Source organism: Ochotona curzoniae, unplaced genomic scaffold, assembly GCF_017591425.1.
Source record: "Ochotona curzoniae isolate NIBS_2020 unplaced genomic scaffold, NIBS_Ocur_1.0 contig_2688, whole genome shotgun sequence".
Lineage (NCBI taxonomy): Eukaryota > Metazoa > Chordata > Mammalia > Lagomorpha > Ochotonidae > Ochotona > Ochotona curzoniae.
The window spans coordinates 27,192,221-27,211,074 of NW_024465553.1; the positions used below are offsets into that span (position 1 = coordinate 27,192,221).

General features: G+C 47.2%; 1 protein-coding gene across 2 annotated transcripts; it reads left to right on the plus strand.

The window, feature by feature from the left end:
• The first annotated feature begins 57 nt into the window (after nucleotides 1-57).
• Nucleotides 58-17,249, plus strand: DHRS7 (dehydrogenase/reductase 7). 2 transcript variants are annotated; one of them, XM_040975490.1, is made up of 7 exons: nucleotides 58-201; nucleotides 5,551-5,703; nucleotides 7,471-7,577; nucleotides 8,457-8,696; nucleotides 11,922-12,044; nucleotides 12,710-12,925; nucleotides 16,938-17,249. In XM_040975490.1, the coding sequence occupies exons 1-7, from the start codon at nucleotides 69-71 to the stop codon at nucleotides 16,983-16,985; spliced, it is 1,020 nt and encodes a 339-aa protein (XP_040831424.1). In that variant the 5' UTR covers nucleotides 58-68; the 3' UTR covers nucleotides 16,986-17,249. The 2 variants fall into 2 exon arrangements, with proteins under 2 accessions (XP_040831424.1, XP_040831425.1); XM_040975491.1 differs by lacking the exon at nucleotides 8,457-8,696.
• Nucleotides 17,250-18,854: the final 1,605 nt, after the last annotated feature.

Sequence of the window (18,854 nt, forward strand, 5' to 3'; positions counted from 1 at the left end):
CCTCCTGGGGCCCGGGTACTAGTGGGCGCTGCCTTCTTGTTCCTCTGCCACCCGCGCTCTCGGACGCGATGAGCTGGGAGCTGGCGCTGTGGCTGCTGGCGCTGTGCGCGCCCCTTCTGCTCGTGGTGCAGCTCGTGCGCTTCCTGCGGGCTGACGGCGACCTGACTCTGCTGTGGGCCGAATGGCAGGGGCGACGCCCAGGTGAGGACCCTGCGTGGGAAGCCACTCCTGGATCCCCATGGGCACTGCCGCTGGGCCAATGCACTGGCGGCAGGCGAGGCTGCCTGCGCCTGCCCCCAGCGCGGGGAGGGAGGAGGTCCGTGCAGCGGCAGGCGAATCTGCACCATTTGTGCTCCGGCCTGGCTGGCTCCTAGCGTGCAGTTGCGGTGCAGCCTGGGAGAGCAGCAAGAATCGCGGGGCGCCGGGATTCCCAGGAATCTGGGGGCGGATAGGAGGGGGAACCCAGGGCAGAACCTCTTGAGGACGGGGATGGGGTGGTAGCGTGCTCTTGCTTCCTGAAGCTGTGCACCCCTCTCCCAGCTAACACTGGCATTTACCCAGGTCACCTAGTTCACTTTCTCCTCCGAATGAAAGTGCCACTCTGCAAAGGGCTCGAGTTGGCGTCTGACCTGCCGCCAGTTCGTGATGGACGCACGAGAGGCGCCTGCTGGCACAGCTGCTTCCGCTGTGGCTTGCTGCCCACGGGATGGCCGTGGACCTGGGGTGTCCTGGTACTGAGCAGCCTCCGTGTGCCGCAGCGGGGGCGTGCTCGGCCCGAGGCGCGTGCCTTCCAGCCTTCACCATTGTTCGTGCAAAGTAGCCGCCCGACTGATTTTCCAGATGGGACATATTCATGTGAATATTCAGAATGAAGTGACTTTTCCGAAGCTAGGCTGGGGATTATTTAAGGGTTTGGAAAGTGGAACTTTCCTGGGGTACATTTGCAGCATGAAAAGAACAGGATGTGGGGTTGGCTGTTCCCTCAGAAGACAGGCCAAGGGGTTTAAGTGGGTGCCGTGTTCCAAAGAGCTGACAGATCGCACGCACGCTAGGTGACTGTGCCATTCCAGGGCTCAACTTACGCGCGCGCGCGCGCGCGCGCGCGCGTGTGTGTGTGTGTGTGTGTGTGTGTGGTGTGTCTTGGGTGTAAAACGTGCAGACTGAAGCTAATGCAAAGCTCCGGGTGTGCAGGCTGCGTCACAAGGCTGTGATTGGTGGATTTCCAGTCCCAATACACCAAAGTTTGATTAACTCTTAACAGAGGAACGCTCTGTAGTCCGGCCCATGTTGTTTGGGTCGGATCCTCAGTGTTTTTCTGTTAGTTTGGACTTGGAAAACTAAATACTGAATTAACCACTGAATCAAAAATTTCACAAATTTATATCTTACTATTTTACTTTTCACTGCATCAAATGTCGAAAGGCACAAATATTGACCATATCTGATTAGCTATCGAACAATTAGGAAGCCAAAAGTTATTTTCTCATATCAAGCACAGCTTAAAGGTTCCTCTGGAATGACTATATATCAATTTAAAATGTTGAAGATGAATAGCACTTAAAATAGTTTTTAATAAATGTAGTTGCTTTGATTCTTTCACATTTACTGAAGAAATAACAATTTTGACCATTTTAGATGGACCTGCATTACTTTGAGATAAGTAACATCTGCAATTTGATGCATTCATGTTTAAGTAAATGAGTTATATGAAGAGTTATCCAGCAAACACAATTATAAGTTAAATGACAGAGTGGCTGATGCAGCATAGCCACTTAAACCACTGCCTGCAGCTCCGGGTCCGAATGGACACAAGTTCATGTCTCCACGGCTCTGCCTCCAATTCAGATCCGTTCTAATGGCCTGGGAAAAGCAGTGAAGGATGACCCAAGGGTAGGCCCTGCCATTCACCAGGGAGACCAGAAAGAAGCTTCTGGCTGTTGCAGCCTCCTGGGGAGTGAACCAGTGGATGGAAGATTAAAGAGTAACCCTTACAGAGTTCCTTTGATGTAATTCTTTTTATGTAAGGCTCTTCGAGAAGTTCATGGAAAATGTATAATATTAAAAACCTGTGCATAGACAGGCCCAGCGCGGTGGCCTAGCAGCTAAAGTCCTCACCTTGAACACTCTGGGATCCTATATGGGCACCAGTTCTAATGCCAGTGGCCCCACTTCCCATCCAGCTCCCTGCTTGTGGCCTGGGAAGGCAGTCGAGGGCGGCCCAAAGCCCTGGGACCCTGCACCCATGTGGGAGACCCAGAAGAGCTCCAAGCCCCTGGCTCCTGGCTTCAAATCAGCACAGCTTCAGCAGTTGTGGTCACTTAAGGAGTAAATCATCAGACAGAATCATCTCCTTCTCTCTGTATATCTGACTTTGCAATAAAAACAGATAAATCTTTTAAAAAAAGATTTCAATGATTTTTGTACTGAAACGAATGTCTTTGAATTTTATTTTTTTCATATATATATTTTTAAAACCCATGTGTGTGTGTAGTACATGAATGCTCACAGAGGTGTCTGCGGACTTAAGACTTTATGGGTGAGTTTTAAGGAAAATCGCAGCTAAAATGACTCTTGATGGTGTGAGTGGGGAAGCAAAAAAGAAGCAAAGATTCAAGGCCCATGGAAGTAGAGCCAAGCTCCTCAGGCAGCTCAGCCAGAAAGGTGGGCGGATTGTACCAAGATCAAAACAAAGAAAACAGGGAAAGGTCTCCTTACTTCTCTGCGGGTTTTATATTTGACACTGAAAACCACAGACAGCTCAACCACATGGTACGGCCTAAAACAGGGGGGACCTCAAGCCCTCTCTGACCTGGTGGTTGGCACCCAGTCATCCTCCGTGGACACGTGGACATGGCTTCTGTCTCCTGTCTCCGCTTTTCCCTCTAGGCAAATTCCCCGTGTTTCCAAATATTTTTCTCACGTGATGAAATTGAGGGGTGGCTACTTTTAGATACTGAGTTGTTTCCACCCCCAGAAGAACCCTGAGTGCTCCTGTGTAGGAAGAATCCCAGCAAGGGCAGAGGCGAGGAGAAGCCAGCTTTTAGGTCACTGTCAGGCACCTCATGGTGTCACCTCTGGAGTAGCTGCCAGGAGACATGAGGCAACAGGCAGGGCTGCGATGGCGGGCCTTCAGCAGAAGCGCCCCGCACACCTGCTGGTGGAGCCAGCCTCCATGCTGAGTTCTGCCTGTGTAGCTGCGACCTGCCAAGCTCTGGGGGCCTGGAACAGTGATGGAGACCCCAGCCTGCCCCCGCACTGGGTGTAAAAATGAAGAAGCCATCAGTTCTAAACTGGGCGGCTCATAACAAAATAAACTCTTTCGGCTAGCCTTAGGACTGCAAAGTTTTGGAACAGCCGATGAGTGCTAATTCCCAGAACGTGCGGCCCGTGGTTTGTGACGATGGTCCTGTGTCTTTCCACAGAAGTACGCGCAGGACACGGGGCAGTCCGTGGCCTGGATCTGATGCGTAGGATGTTTCTGTCTTTGATTCAGATGTTTCCAGAAACCTTTTGTCCTCAGGGCGGATTTGCTTTCTCAGATGTGTGAGGGACAGTTGGGTTTTAAAGCCGTGGGTCACAGTTACTCAACCCAGCCCGGCCAGGGTTTGTTTATTCACCCGTTATTGCTGGAGTCCCTCCTGTCTTCCAGACCTGGGCAAGTGGGTCCCCAGTCACGATGGGGATGACGTCATAGCGGAGCTGAGTGGATCCCAGGGAGACTCAGCCTACTTTTCTGTAACGCTGAGTTAATAAGCATGCCTGTTTATTTTCCTAAGATCCTTCTGCGGGTTTTCACGAGGAAGAGATGGAAGACACGAAGCCATTAGAATTAGCAGCCGTGTGAACACACACGTGCCTGGCCAGTCTCTGCTGCTGGGCTGCGTGTGTTAGACAATTCCGGCAGGAATGGCAGATGGCAGGTACTCAGCAATGAGGTGATGCCAGGTCCTACTCTTCGCCCTTTCAGGTTTAAACTCCTTTCTCGTGACAGTCCTGTGAGGAGTGCTTTATTATTTATCCTGTTCCTGGTTGTAGAAAGTTAAAGGACACAGTTAAAGCTAAAAGTTAAAGTTTTCACAGCACAAACACAAGGGTTGCACGGCTGCCTGTAACAGAGGCAGCATTGGAACCGAGGCAGGGCACTGCACCCACAGCAGCAGTCATAACGGGCTCTCTCTCTCTCCTCTCTCTATTGTTTCATTTCTCTGTTAGTCTGCCTTTAAGGGGAAAAGAAGTATCCTAGAAAAAGAGCAGTTTGATTAAAAAATAGTTGCTCTTCGTTTCCAACTTGCAGCCTTTCTGATCCAAAATCAGCAGTGTGATGGTAACCAAGAGTTTTGCTCATAACACATTTGAAGATGCTTCAAAAATTCATGGAAAAATTGAGTGTAAAGCTAAGTTCATTTAAATGCAAACGAAACTGAGATCTAAACTTTTTTTCTCTTACTAAATATCTATTTATTTGAAAGACAGTAAGAGAGAGAGAGAGAGAGAGAGGAGATTGATATTTCATCTGCTGGGTCACTCCTCAAATGCTACCATAGCCAGGGCTGGGCCAGGCTGAAGCCAGGAGCCTGGAGCTCCGTCCTGGTCTCCCATGTGGGTGGCAGGGACCCAAGCGCTTTCACCATCTCACGCTGCTTTTCCAGACAAGCTAGTAGGAAGTAAACATTGCAAGTGGTACCTTAACCCACTGTGCCACAACCCTGATCCCCACCACCCCCCTTTTTTCCCCCATTTTTTAAAAAGTTTTTTCATCATACACATGCGGACCCTTTGGGTTTTATAAATAAGCACATGAGAACCGTGGACTGCAGTGCTTTGGATCCAGTAGACAGTGGCAGTCCTGTGCACTGCAAGCCATTGGACCAGAGGAGAATAAGTGACTTATTTGCTAAAGCATTTTTACAGCCTTTAGTTCAAGGCACAGAATGGGATCGGCAAGGTACAGCAACCTCTCGGTGCTGCAGGTGGAATGCTCGAGCACCCTGAGGTGGCAGCTTGTTCCAATAATGCTTAACATAACACGAGCTTTGCTGGCAGACATCAGAAATGACTCCCTGTGATTTTAGGATTATTTCATCCCCCCACGGCCCAGACCCTGGCGTGTTTTGGAGTCCTGGTCAGCACTGCCATTGGAACAAATCAGAATCATAGAAAACAAGATGGGACCTCTAGCCGTCATCTAACCTGGATTCTTCCTTTTTTGGATAAGGAAATGAGTCCAGGCAGTGGGTTCGTGTTCACTTGAACCTTGCTTGTCTTTGTCAATTACATGCATCAATTGAGCCGCGAACATGAAATGGTGGAGCCGCAAGTACAGTCTGGAAGATATCAAGAGTATCCTGGAACACGTGATCTGTATTTGTGCTTTACAGAAATAGACGATGTTTTCTTAGGATAGTCAAAACTGTGAGCTCCATTCGCCATCATGTCATCATGATATTTGGTGGCCCTGGTTAAAGCTGTGGGAGGGTCGGGGCGACCTTTGGTTTATGGGAGGAATCCACACTTAGTCTCTACCCTTCCTCTCTGCTTCTTCCCGTTTAGAATGGGAGCTGACCGACATGGTAGTGTGGGTGACCGGAGCGTCGAGTGGCATTGGCGAGGAGCTGGCTTACCAGTTGTCTAAGCTAGGAGTTTATCTCGTGCTGTCAGCCAGGAGGGCGCAGGAGCTGGAAAGGGTGAAGAGAAGATGCTTGGGTGAGTGACTCTACAGCGGCAGCCGTGTTCCTGAGACACACATCAGCATCCGAAGGCGGACGCAGCTTTGGGGACCTTGGAAAGACACGTGGGTTTTACGGGGCAGGACACCCAGCTGCAAACATTGAGTGCTGCGTGCCTGGTCTTATTGCCATCGAGTCGTTAATTGCCTCTGTCACCAGTTCTCTTAATGCTGGTGTTTGCTCAAATGTCAGATATTAACTAAGTCCTAAGATTGAATTTCTATGACTATTTCAACGACATGATATATATTTCAAAGTTACCATAAGTAGTATATTTATTGCTTAGTTTAAATATATATAGGATGATGAGACATAATTGATTAGTCATTTGGGGTTCTATGGGATTTTTTTTATGTTTTTATGTTTTTATGTCATATGAATTTTGTTATTTAAAATAGGAATGGAATTAAATTTAAAAATGCAACTTGAGGCAGTATCTTTCACGTTGGTGGAAATGGCATCAAGGTTAATGTTTGAATTTTGGTGTAGTTATATCCATATTGAAAGCAACCTCCAGTAGTAATTACTGCTGACAGAATCTCAAGTACTTAAACTGGTATAATTTTGAATGTCCCGGAGGCCATTCCTTTCTTTGACTTTTCTACCTGTCGTTTTTTAAGAAAATCTTCTCTCACTTCGCTGATAGAGTTAACCACCCAGGAGGAGAGTTAGCCGCCACCTGGGACTGCAGAAGCCTCCTGGGTTTCCCCCCCTCCCCCCGGACCCCCTCTTCACAGCTGTTCCTCTACCTCTGCGACTTGCAAAGTCTGTCCTGGTGGCGCAAAATAAGCCCTCAATGTTTCTCAGCTGGCGTGTGAATTCTCCTCGTAGTCTCACCTCACGCATAAGTTTTCATGTCTTATTGCTATTATTACTTCCCACGATATAGTTTGGTAGGCATAGGAATTGCCCTCTCCTCTCTTCCATCTCCGTTTTCTCTTCCCATCATTCCGCTCCCATATTGGCATAGTAGTATAGTCGTGTCGTAACAGCTACAAGTTTAGCATTGTGCTGTTGTTACATCATGGCATTGTAGGTACAGGCAAAGGCAGAAATTCTAGCATCATGATGTCAAGGTATGTTTCACTGATTCAGTGAGAGTTGCACCCTGCAGTGTGTCCTCACTTCTTGGGATGCTTATGCAAGTCACATCTTTTAACAGAGGTGATGTTTCACAGTTTGCTCTTTTGCTCGTCAAGGTCTTCGTAATTCATTTCCCGTCTCGCTTGTGCTTCTTGCGGGAATTGCCCGGTTTCTTGGCGAACAGAAGCAGAACAGCCGAGTCCAGAATAGCTCAGCCTGTCCTTTGAGGATTCTGTCCTTCGCCGGGGCTTCCTTTTGGAATCCCTTGTCTCTGCAGGGAGGCGACTTTCATTTGACTGCAGGGTTCCAAGGTTCTTAATTAATTTTCAAGCTTACGACTGAACTTGGTCAGCCTATCACAAAACAAATGTACCTCCGTACGTCAGAGAACTTGTTCTACGACGTTTGCTTGCGTTCGACTTCTAGCATCACGTTTGATTAAGCACTGTCCATGGATGTGTTCAGGCTGAAGAGTGCCAATGAACTTTCTGCAAAACCTCCCAGTGTTGCTCTCTGATGGGAGGGTGCCCTGTTGGCACCTGTGCCCTAGCCCTCAGCTAGGCGACTTCACTGCCAGCTCCTATTGTCGGGGTGGGGGAGCGGGGAGGAACTGGATTGATTTGGGCATGACTTCCGCTAAGTTTCCAGTATCTTTCTTCAGAGAACGGCAATTTAAAAGGAAAAGATATCCTCGTTTTGCCCTTTGATTTGACTGACAGAAGTACACATGAAGCGGCCACGAAAGCTGTTCTCCAGGAGTTTGGCAGAGTAAGTAGCATTCTCTGTAGCTGGAGCGTGCTTCTGTCGCTCTGTCTCGCGATCCCCACGAGCGACGCTCACATACAAAATCGTTTCAGGCCAATGGGGTGCATGCAGCTTGGACCTGGGCTTAATTAGGTTGCAAGGTTTGTGAACCATGCCTCTTAGGAAAAAAACAATGAATGGACTTAAATTTTTTTTTTTAAAGATTTATTTTTTATTATTTTTTTCATTGGAAAGGCGGATATACAGAGAGGAGAGACAGAGAGGAAGATCTTCCGTTCGATGATTCACTCCCCAAGTGACCGCAACGGCTGGTACTATACCAATCCTAAGCCAGGAGCCAGGAACCTCTTCTGGGTCTCCCATGCAGGTGCAGGGTCCCAAGGCTTTGGGCTGTCCTCGACTGCTTTCCCAGGCCACAGGCAGGGAGCTGGAAGGGAAGCGGGGCTGCCGGGATTAGAACCGGCGCCCATATGGGATCCCAGGCGTGCAAGGCGAGGACCTTTAACCACTTGCGCCACCGCGCCGGGCCCTGGACTTAAATTTTTTAAATCAAATAAACCAAAGCCATTCATTCCATTTTCTGTGAACTTTTTAAAGTATCCTTATACGTTTTTTCAATCTTAACAAGTACTCATTCCTTCTTGTAGAACCAGCAAAGCTAAAATCATCACCGATGCCTTTATTTTTAATAACGTTGACTACCTCCCATAAAAAGTCACTTAAGAGGGGAATCCCACTCCTGGGGGGAGTTAGGTTCTTATCGCGCCTGCTGAGTGCTGAGCTCTAGAAATAGAGCCTTGTTTGCAGTTAGCAGTATGCTCAGCCACCGCTGGTCACTTCGCCAGTGCAACCACAGGACACTTCCTGGTTCTGTTTCTCCAGATCGACATACTGGTCAACAATGGAGGAAGGACGCAGCGTTCTCTGTTTGTGGACACCAGCGTGGATGTCTTCAAGGAGCTCATAGAGCTTAACTACTTAGGGACTTTGTCCTTGACAAAGCATGTCCTGCCTCACATGATTGAGAGGAAGCAAGGAAAGATTATTGTTGTGAACAGCCTGGCAGGTATCACCTCTGTACCCCTTTCCAGTGGATATTGTGCCAGCAAGCATGCACTGCGGGTAAGGCTGCTCAACTCTGATAGAAACGGATCTAAATATACAAGTGGGAGGATGGCCATCAGGGAGTGAGCTCAGTGGGCTAGGGCAGGAAGACCAGGAAGGAGTTTGGAAGATGATATCCCCAGTGAATGTTCAGACAGACTTGAGACATATTAGCCTCTGTCTTACTCAGAAATGTGTATTGAGCACCTGCCCTGTTCCATGTATTGCAAAGGATGCTGCAATGTAAAGATGAAAAGGTGTGGAAGTATATAGGCTACTCCACATGTCACCCTGCACATTATCTTTATTCCCACCACAGCTTCAGGGTAACTTGGGAGTGTGCCTCTTTTTTGCTTCTCTATGAACTTGAGGATGTATTTTCTTCTACATTTGTTTTTTTTTTTTTCTGTGACTTTTCCCCCTTCCCCTTTGGGAACCAGAGACACCTGTCAGAAATAGGCAGCGCCAACTAGATGATAACTTGGGCCTCACATGAGCTCTGTTGGGAAAAGTCACACTCTGGGTTCGCTGCAAGAAGGAAGTCTCATCTACGCAGAGGCTAGGGGAAGAGCTTGAGCATAGCTTAGAAAGAATAATATTGGAGATGCATCAGAGTGCAAATATGGAGACGTCGAAGGAAGAAAAGAGTGATTAGAAGAGACACAAGAGGACAGTTAATGCTCTGGAAGCTCAGCTACTGCTGGGATAATGAGACCACTTGCTGCGTGGTTGTCATGGTTTCACGCTTCAGATTTGGGAGTCGTTAGGACATCCCCTCTCCGTTGGGAGGAATGCTGACTGCACAAAGCCGGGAAGTAGAACACTGCAGGGGTGATGTCCTCCTTCTTTTCTTCTCTTTTCTTTTCTTCTCTTCTCTTCTCTTTTCTTTTCTTTTCTTTTCTTTTCTTTTCTTTTCTTTTCTTTTCTTTTCTTTTCTTTTCTTTCTTTCAAGGTTTATTTATTTTTACTGGAAAGTCAGATATACAGACAGGAGGAGAGACAGAGAAGAAGCTCTTCCATCTAATGATTCACTCCCTAAGAGGCCGCCATGGTTAGAGCTGAGCCGTTCTGAAGCCAGGAGCCAGGAGCTCTTCTGGGTCTCCCACTCAGGTTCAGGGTCCCAAGGCCTTGGGGGTGTCCTCAGCTGCTTTCCCAGGCTGCAAGCAGGGAGTTGGATGGGAAGCAAGGCTGCCAGGATCAGAACCGGTGCCTATATAAGATCCTGGCATGTGCAAGGTGAGAACTTTAGCCGTTAGGCTAATGCACTGGGTCCGATGTCCTCCTTTGTCATGGGGCATCCGTCAGTTCCGGTAGTGCTGTTGTAACACAAGCCTCTGGCAGGCAGCTGAACAAAGCAGTAGCCACCCCATCTCCTAAGACGTGCAGGGCTCTGCAGTAAAGCACAGCCAGGCTGTCTGGCTTGCCTCCCACCACTCACTATTTGTTTACTGGGTTTGTGTTAGCAATTTGGGCCACAGAATCACACTGCACACTGGGTAGCACGAGATTATTGCCAGTCACCAGAGCCTACCAGCAAGGCTGTTTCTCAGAGTGAAAGTAGCCTGCTGATGAAGGATGAAAGTGCTATGAAAGCATTGAGAGAGTCTTTCAGTCTAAGTAAAGGGTTTTATTAATCAGGGGAGAGAGATGGATTGCTTCCTGGTGGGAGACAGCGGTGGGACCACTTCCACTCAGCGGGTGACCACGTGTACTGGGCTATATCTGAGGCATGGGGGATGGGATAAGGCAGCAGTTCCCGTTTGCCCATGCTTGTGACATGTCATCAAGGCAGGTGTTGACCTTCTGTGCAGAGACAAGGTCAAGGTGACTTGGCCATTCCAAACATTCCCGGATGGGAGTGTCTGCTTGACTTTGGCAGGGTGCTGGAGTCACTGTTGCTCGGCCCAATAGTTTGATCCTCTGGTAGGATGTGGCAGTCCGGAACTCAGTGAGCTGATGGCGGTGGGACTCTAAACCAGGAGGGTGTCTGTTGGAGAGCACATTTCCTTCTCAGATTCCCGCAAGCTACAGAGTGAACCCCTGTTTCATGCAGAAATTTGGGTGTTATTTCAGACTAAGAGAGGTTTGAGTGGCTGATGTGCTGTTGCTGAGGGTCCTCTCTTGCTATGCAAAGGAGGGGCAGAGGTCAAAGACACAGGACTTGTCTATTTGTTTACCAGCTTCTTCCTTTGTGGACCCCTGAGTCGGTACTGCTCAGGCTCTGCCTGCAGGAGCCCTCGTAGGCCCTGTGTTTGTATGGGTCACATTTATGGGCTGGGGACTGTTGAATGCTGGCTCATAGGCAAACACATGGTACAATAGCTGTTGGGCTTTGCAGAAGTTAGCCCAGCCTTGTGAGAAAGTAGGCTTGAAACATTAGGAAATGGCTTTGAGTCCAGAGGGACTGGCTTGTTTTACAGAAGTCTTTCATTAGGCAATCACATTGCTCCTTTTCTTAGCTATGTGTCTGTCTTCTTATCATCACCAAAGGACAGTTGTTTGATCACACAAATTCATTTTGTTACAATACTACTACAGCTGGGGAAAGTTTCCTTTCTCCTAAGTGTTCCTATGAAATACCAAGACTTCCTTCTGTTCCCTCTTGTCCCAAACATTGGCACTCTAGACCACTTTGGGGAATAGAGAAACTCACTGTGCGCGATTTTCTGGGAATCTGAACTGAGAGCAGGATGCTTCAAACCTCTTAGGGATGGTTTCATGTAGACATCGCTCATCTAGTATCACTGATGGTGGGGCAGGCACGCATCCCAGCAGCTCAGAGACTTGTGGCCCATGTTGGAATACCCTGGTAGGACTCCTAGCTCTGGCCCCTTAATCTGCCTTCCAGCTGCTGTGGGAGACAGTGGTGATGGCCCACGCGATTGAGTTGCTGGAGTTTGGAGTTGCCAGCTTCCAGGTCCAATGCCGGCCCCTGAAGGCAACTGGACTAGTTGGTGGATGACAGCTGGCTCTGTCCATGTCTCCCTTCCTGCCTTGTACCCAGCTCCAAATACCATTGATGGCAAGAGTCACCACTAGCCACGGGGTGAACCAATTGTACTTGGAGAGAGCTCAGATTGTTCTATACTGCTGCCAGGTCTCACATGATAGAAAAATATACTCAAGGAGCTTGCATAATTTCACTGTTTGTTCTTTATCCAGACATTGTCAGAGTGTATTTTGATAGCTCATGAAAAATATGTCTAATCCTTTTTTTTTCGTTTCTTTGGCTTGTCCCTGAAGGGTTTTTTTAATGCTCTCCGCACTGAACTTACTGCATACCCAGGTATAATCATTTCTAACATTTGCCCAGGACCTGTGCAGTCAAGTATTGTGAAGAACGCCCTAACAGAGGAAGTCACAAAGGTAAACATTCACATCGGGGATGACTACCAGCTATGTATCTGTTATTTTACTATCTGTCTGGGTGTGTTTGTGTTAGAATCACATTTGGATTACTCATAAAATTAAACTCATGACGTTATGAAATCAATTAAGGCTGGTTAATGCCTTGGCATCCCATTTTTCATAAAGGCTCATGAAATCGCCCAGATTGCTCTGCTAAGATTGCAGTTCCTCTTGTGTCCCCTCTGTGTGACTACTCCTTCATGTCCAATGGAACACATTTGTTTCTCTACCAAGGAAAGAATGCCTTCTTCCTGCACATCGTTCCCACAGACCCTGTGTTTTATGGGATTTCATTTGCTGAATACATGTCTTACTGCTTTGATATTGAAATCATCTTTAAACATGCAAAGATGATAGAATTTTAATTATAAGCAAGGAGCATCCATCTTTTAGCTAGCCCGCATAATCTTTTCTGGTGAGTGTATGACTTCTGATAGGTTTTTAAAATATTACAGAAGTTTGTAAACCCCCAGGAGTACCTATGGGGACTTGGGGGAGGCGGGGAGAGGTCCCACTAAATTCACCGTACAACTAGGTGGCCTTTGGATCGTTTCAGGCTTAATGGTTCTGTGAAAGAGCTTGGCTGTGTAGTCAGCAATCATTTAATTTCTAAATTTTCTTAGATTGTAGGCCGTGACGGGGACCAGTCCTACAAGATGTCAACCAGTCGTTGTGTGCGGCTGATGTTAATCAGCATGGCCAATGATTTGAAAGAAGTTTGGATTGCTGATCAGCCTTTTTTGTTGCTGGGATATTTGTGGCAGTATATGCCCACCTGGGCCTGGTGGATTACCAACAAATTTGCGAATAAAAGGATTGAGACGTTTAAGCGTGGTATGGTAAGAACAGTTGATCTCTTCCTTTTTTTAATATATATATATTTTTTAGTTTTATTGGAAAGTCAGATATACAGAGAGGAGAAGAAAGAGAGAGAGGAAGATCTCCCATTTGAATGGTCCACTCCCCAAGCGGTTGCAACAGCTGGAGCTGAGCCAATCCAAAGCCAGGAGCCAGGAGCTTCTTCTTCCAGGTCTCCCACATGGGTGCAGGGACCCAAAGCTTTGGACCATCCTCGACTGCTTTCCCTGGCCACAGGCTGGGAGCTGGAGGGGAAGCAGCGTTGCTGGGATTAGAACTGGCGCCCATATGGGATCTTGGCGCATTCAAGGCAAGGACTTTAGCCGCGTTAACTATCATGCCGGATCCTGATTTATTTCTTAATGTTATATATCAGCTTTGCAGGAAAGTATAAAATTTTATACAGTTGGAAAAAATTGTCTTGCCAACCTTCTGCTGGTCTCATGATAGAAACAAAAGTTGTGTTTCTACATAAAGCTGTTGGTTTCCCATACATTATTACTAATCTTTGTGAAACAAGTTTCCTGCAAGACGAAATCCATCTACCAGATGAAAGGTGGCTGGTTTTCTCCATTTACTCTTTGCCCAATGTGTCTGTCTGAATGGTCTACTGTCTCTCCCTCATCAAGTCCTCCCCATGCCGCCAGCCTTGTTTAAGGGGACCCTCTTGACTTTCTTCCTGTATCACTGTAGTTAGCCATTTAGTTTATTCCAACATTTTTGAACACAATGAATAAAAATTACACAAAACCTGAAACACACTAAAATGCTTCAAAGAGAGTGGTGGTGTCTTGGTAACAGCACTGAGCTGGGTAACGGCGCGGGGCTCGGTAAGGAGCAGGAGGGAACGGTCCTTTTCTAGAGGAGGTGAGGAGGGCAACTGCCAGGCTGACAGCATGGAGCCTGGGGCCAACCTCCCTGGGTTCAGAGCCAAGTTCTACCCTGTCCTCTCCCAGACCTTTGAGAAGTTACTCTTCTGCAACTTAATCCTCCTGTGTGTACAATAGGCTTTGTGAGGATCAAGTTGCTATGGGCAAAGCAAGAGTACAGCCTGTACATTGCTATGCTTGCTTTTGTGCTTTATTTTCTTTCTCATCCTGAATTGATAGTAGCAACATTTTCAAGTTACATCTAGTAACAAAGATTCACTTCGTTTTAAAAGCTTTACTCATTTTATGTGAAAGTCAGAATTATAGACAGAAAGAAAGAGAAACAGGGATCTTCCACCCATTGGTTCACTCCCCTAATGGCCTCTGACCTGAGTTGGTGTGAGGCTGGAATCCAGGAGCTTAGCTCACATCTTAGGCGTGGAGTGTAGGAGCTCCAAGGCTTGGGACATCCTCTGCTGTTATCAGGGAGCTAGATCAGAAGTAGAACAATGGGACATGAACCAGCATCTGTATGGGATGTGCGACAGACAGAGGATTAGCTTGCTGCGCCGCCATGCCAGCCCCAAGATTTTCTTATAATTGCCAAATAAAAATTGCACATATTTAAAGCGCAGAATGTAATTTATGTATATATTGTAAAATGCTTACATCAATATGATTCACATATTTAGCATTTCATAGTGTTTTTTTTTTTTTTTTTGCAGTGAGAATAGTTGTCATACTCTCAGCCAGCTTCAGGTATATACAGCGTTTTTAGCCCTAGTTCCCACGCTGTATATTAGAGCCCTAGAACTTGCATAAGTTATATTCATTTTGTAACCAAAAGTTCATACACTCTGAGCAGCATCGCCCTATTTTCTCTACTCCCCAGCCCCTGGCAGCTACCACTCCACTCTTTTGCGAGTATAGACATCTTTAGATTCTGCATGCAAATGGGATCATACAATATTTATCTTTCTGTATCATGCATTTTCATTTAGCATAACGTCCTCCAGATTCACCCATGTTGCCGCTTGGCAGGATTTCCTTGTTTCATTGTGTGTGTGGCACATTTTCTTAATCCTTCATCCACTGACACACTTGAGCTTGTTCCACTATCTTGGCTATTGTGAATAATTCTGAAATGAACACAGGAGTGCAGGTATCTCCTCCAGAGGTTGGCTTTCTTTCCTCTGGATATAAATCTACAATGGTTTGGATGAGCTTCGACCCCTAAAGGTTCATATAGCAGAAGTGTGGTGCCCAATCTGGCGTTGCAGAGAGAGTGGAACCTTTAAGAGCTGGGGGAGGGCAAGTGGAAGGAAGCTGGGTCATGGGGCACTGTCTTTGGAAAGGACTGAGGCAATTCTTGCAAGGGCCCAGTCAGTTATGCAAGAGTGGCTGGACCGAAATGAAGGCTTCCCCATGTGCTGGGCTCCTTTCTACTTCTCTGTCCTGCTGGGAGCCAATATGTGGCCAGACAATCCTGTACCTTTAGCTTCCAACTTTGTGAGCTAAATAAACTTTTTTTAAAAAAAAAATATGTGAAATATACAGGCCCAGATATTTTAACAACCAAATATGGACTTACTGTAAGATAATTCTATTTTAAATTGTTGAGGAATTTCCATACAGTTTTTCAAAGTGTCCATGCCAGTGTATATTCTCAGTGGTTTAAGTAGTAGGTTAGGGAAAGAAAACCTTCAGGACATAATTAGTGCCAAAGGACAGACCAGGCAGGGGCTAGGGAATTTCACTCACACTGTACTAGTGGTTCTTCCAGAAATGTGTGTGGGAACATTATTTCATTTTGCTTCCAGGATATTTAGCTGTAAAACATGAACCATACTCAGACCTAGCATTTAATTACAACTAGCCTTTTCTAAAAAAAAAAAAAACCACATGTTTTTTTCCCTCCCACCGAGATGGTCTTGGTGTTTTATTATCTTTTCTATGATAAACCAAGCAAGCATTCTCTCATTTACCAATCCATTTTCTGGGACATGATGCCTCATTCTTGACACAAAGCCATCAAAATGTGTGAAGACGATTCCTCCGTCTCTCCCCTCCGCCTGTCTTCTTATCCCCTCCTTTTGTTTTGGCGTGACATGTGTTGATCGGCACCCACTTAAGAAAATGCCATCCCAGTTCATTCAAGCTCCTTGTACTTCTTCTTAGTAGTTGAATTTGCTTCTATCTCCTAGGTTAGGGAACAATACCTGTGGAGTTTCATTTCAAGAATAAATGAAGCCTAGAACTTTGTTTCTGTCAATATTGGTTTAACGCATCAACAACAGTAAGCACACTACATTTTGCACTATCATTGTTACTTTGTCTTAGTGCAAAACCCTGGAAGTGGCAGACAACGTATCTTCTCAAATATAATGTTACATCTCAGGGATTATCAGGCTGCGTTGATTTAGAGCATACAGTTAAAGTTCACAAGTCGTTTTAGTTATCTCCCAAATATCTCAATTCTAAGTACTCTGAGCTGCTCTTTGGATCAGAGGGAGGGAGTCCTTGTAGATATGATAAACCGAGCTACAAGATAAGGGAGTTGTGGGCCCGGCGCGGTGGCGCAGTGGTTAAGGTCCTCGCCTTGCATGCCCGGGATCCCATATGGGCGCCGGTTCTAATCCCGGCAGCCCCGCTTCCCTTCCAGCTCCCTGCCTGTGGCCTGGGAAAGCAGTCGAGGACAGCCCAAAGCCTTGGGAACCTGCACCCGCGTGGGAGACCCGGAAGAGGCTCCTGGCTTTGGATCGGTATAGCATCAGACGGAAGATCTTCCTCTCTGTCTCTCCTCGCTGTATATCCGCCTTTCCAATAAAAAAAAAAAAATGATAAAAATAAATCTTTAAAAAAAAAAAGATAAGGGAGTGCAGCATTGCAGAAAGGATGAAACCCATGATGCTGGATGTGGCAGGTAACCATGAAGCACGTTGGAGGGGTGTGTGTGTGTGTGTGTACCTCCAATTCCTGCTACAGTATTTGACTAATAATTTAGTCACTTCCCCAAGTTGTGTAAGGATCCTAGTGCTGGAACTCCTCCATACAGAAGGGCTTGTCCAACCAAGATGAAGTCCAGCAGGAGGGACTGACCGGGGGCACTGGTATTGTCTTGCAGGATGCTGACTCCTCATACTTCAGCACCTTGAGGAAGAAAAGCAACTGACAGGAGAGCTTGCGTGGCACCAGGCTCTGGAGGGGAACGTGGGAGCCCTGAGAGTAGCAGTCGTCTCCCACGCTCAAGACTCCTCCAAGACGCCTCTGTGATTTTTAGCTTCGGACACAACTTTCAAAACCTTCAACATGTAATGAAGAATGAACAGTGACTGCTGGGAATCTTGGGGAAAGGGTCTTGACCGAGTGCCTTCATGGAGAAGGACATTTTAAGAAATACTCAAGCATGTGTGTTTAAAAGTCTGTGTTCAGAGAAACCTAACCAAAAATTCGCAGCAATCCACCTGCTACAAGTTTTATGTTTCTTTTAATAAAACAGCAGAGATGAGGTGATGTATGAATAATGGAAATTGACGGAGCACCTTGCCGGGTCTGGGAGGCCACCATCCTCTTGCTGGTGTGGTTGGTGCCTGGGGAGGGTTGTTCCCAAGACAAAACCTCGTGGTCTGTGTGTCCTCCAAAACCCTCCAGGAGGAGGGGCGCTCCCCCCAACACATACAGTGAATTAGAGGAGGCAGTGGGAACTGATGCAGCCACTTGCTCACAACCGCAGCTCTTAATACTCCTGTGCTGAAGAGACAACTGGGCCCTGAGGTGGGCTTATTCCAGGCTCTCCTTAACACCAGGAAAAGTTCAAGGTGGACCTATAAAGCTGTCAGGGAAAGCAGGATTTATTTAAAGTGAAGTAAGTTCTGAGGAACTTGCATTGACAAGGCCACTGTACTGGCAGGTGAGTGAGGAGTCTGAGATGAAACGGTTTGGAGAGAGCAACAGGAAGACCTTTAAGGATCACATTGAAGCACCAGCAACACCACTGAATACCACTCACTGGTGCATGCTAAAGCTAGGACTGGGGACCTGCCTGGCAGGGCTAGATCACAGTACCTGTGAGAGTTAGAACAGGGAACAGGTAAGGATAGGCTGGGCCATGACACTAACCAGCACGTAAGAGAATCAGGTCTGGGGGCAGATTCTGTGTGGGGGTAAGTGGGCCCACACCCATGGAACTGCAATTTCTGCTGATTTACTTAAGAGCTAGGGGTGGTGATGGGCTGAGTTGGGCAGGATCATGGAATGAACCCTTCTACATTCATTGGTACCGGGGTTGTGTATGGTCCAAGCTGGTTCAGGCTGCAGCACCCACAGACAGACTCAAGAATAGTGTGTGGGGTGGACCAGGGCGCAACATCCACCAGTTGATACACATGCTGAGTCGGAGGGTGCAGACTTTGCTGGTTAAGGGCCTGGCCTGGGCTGTGCAAGATCAGAGAGTGGGTCTGGTGGGGGAAATTGGGAGGCTCCCCTGGTGGGCTACAGTTCTCGCCTGGTGGGCTGCAGTTCCCACCTAGCGAGCACATGATTCAGGGCTGAGTGTTGGTCAGGCTCAGGAGGGTATCTCCGCCTGCTGGCAAGTGTGTGGGTTGGTTCTGGAGGAGTGTGGACGCAGCAGGGTCATGCCAACTTTAGCTCATTACCAAGCCCAGGAGACAGGCTCGAGTGTGGGTCATACCGGATTAGGCTACCACACCTACCAGTTTGCAAGAGTCAGGGATATGAGCAGACTGGGCAGGGCTAGACTGCAACACCCACTGAGAATTGGGAATGGGGATGGGTCAGGACAGACCAGGCTGCAGCATCTGATGGCAAAGGCTAAGATGGGAGAAAGGAGCAGGTTTCTGTACTAAGCTCATGAAATTCACGCCTTACCTGACACAAATTCATGGCTCATCCCCCTCTTTAAGTAGTGGTAAGATGTTCCTAAACAGCAAATTAATGAAGATAAAATTGCGTTCGTGTTATGAAAAAGTTGGCAGGTCATCGTTCAAGTGCATTACACAGCCAGTAAGACTTATGACACGGT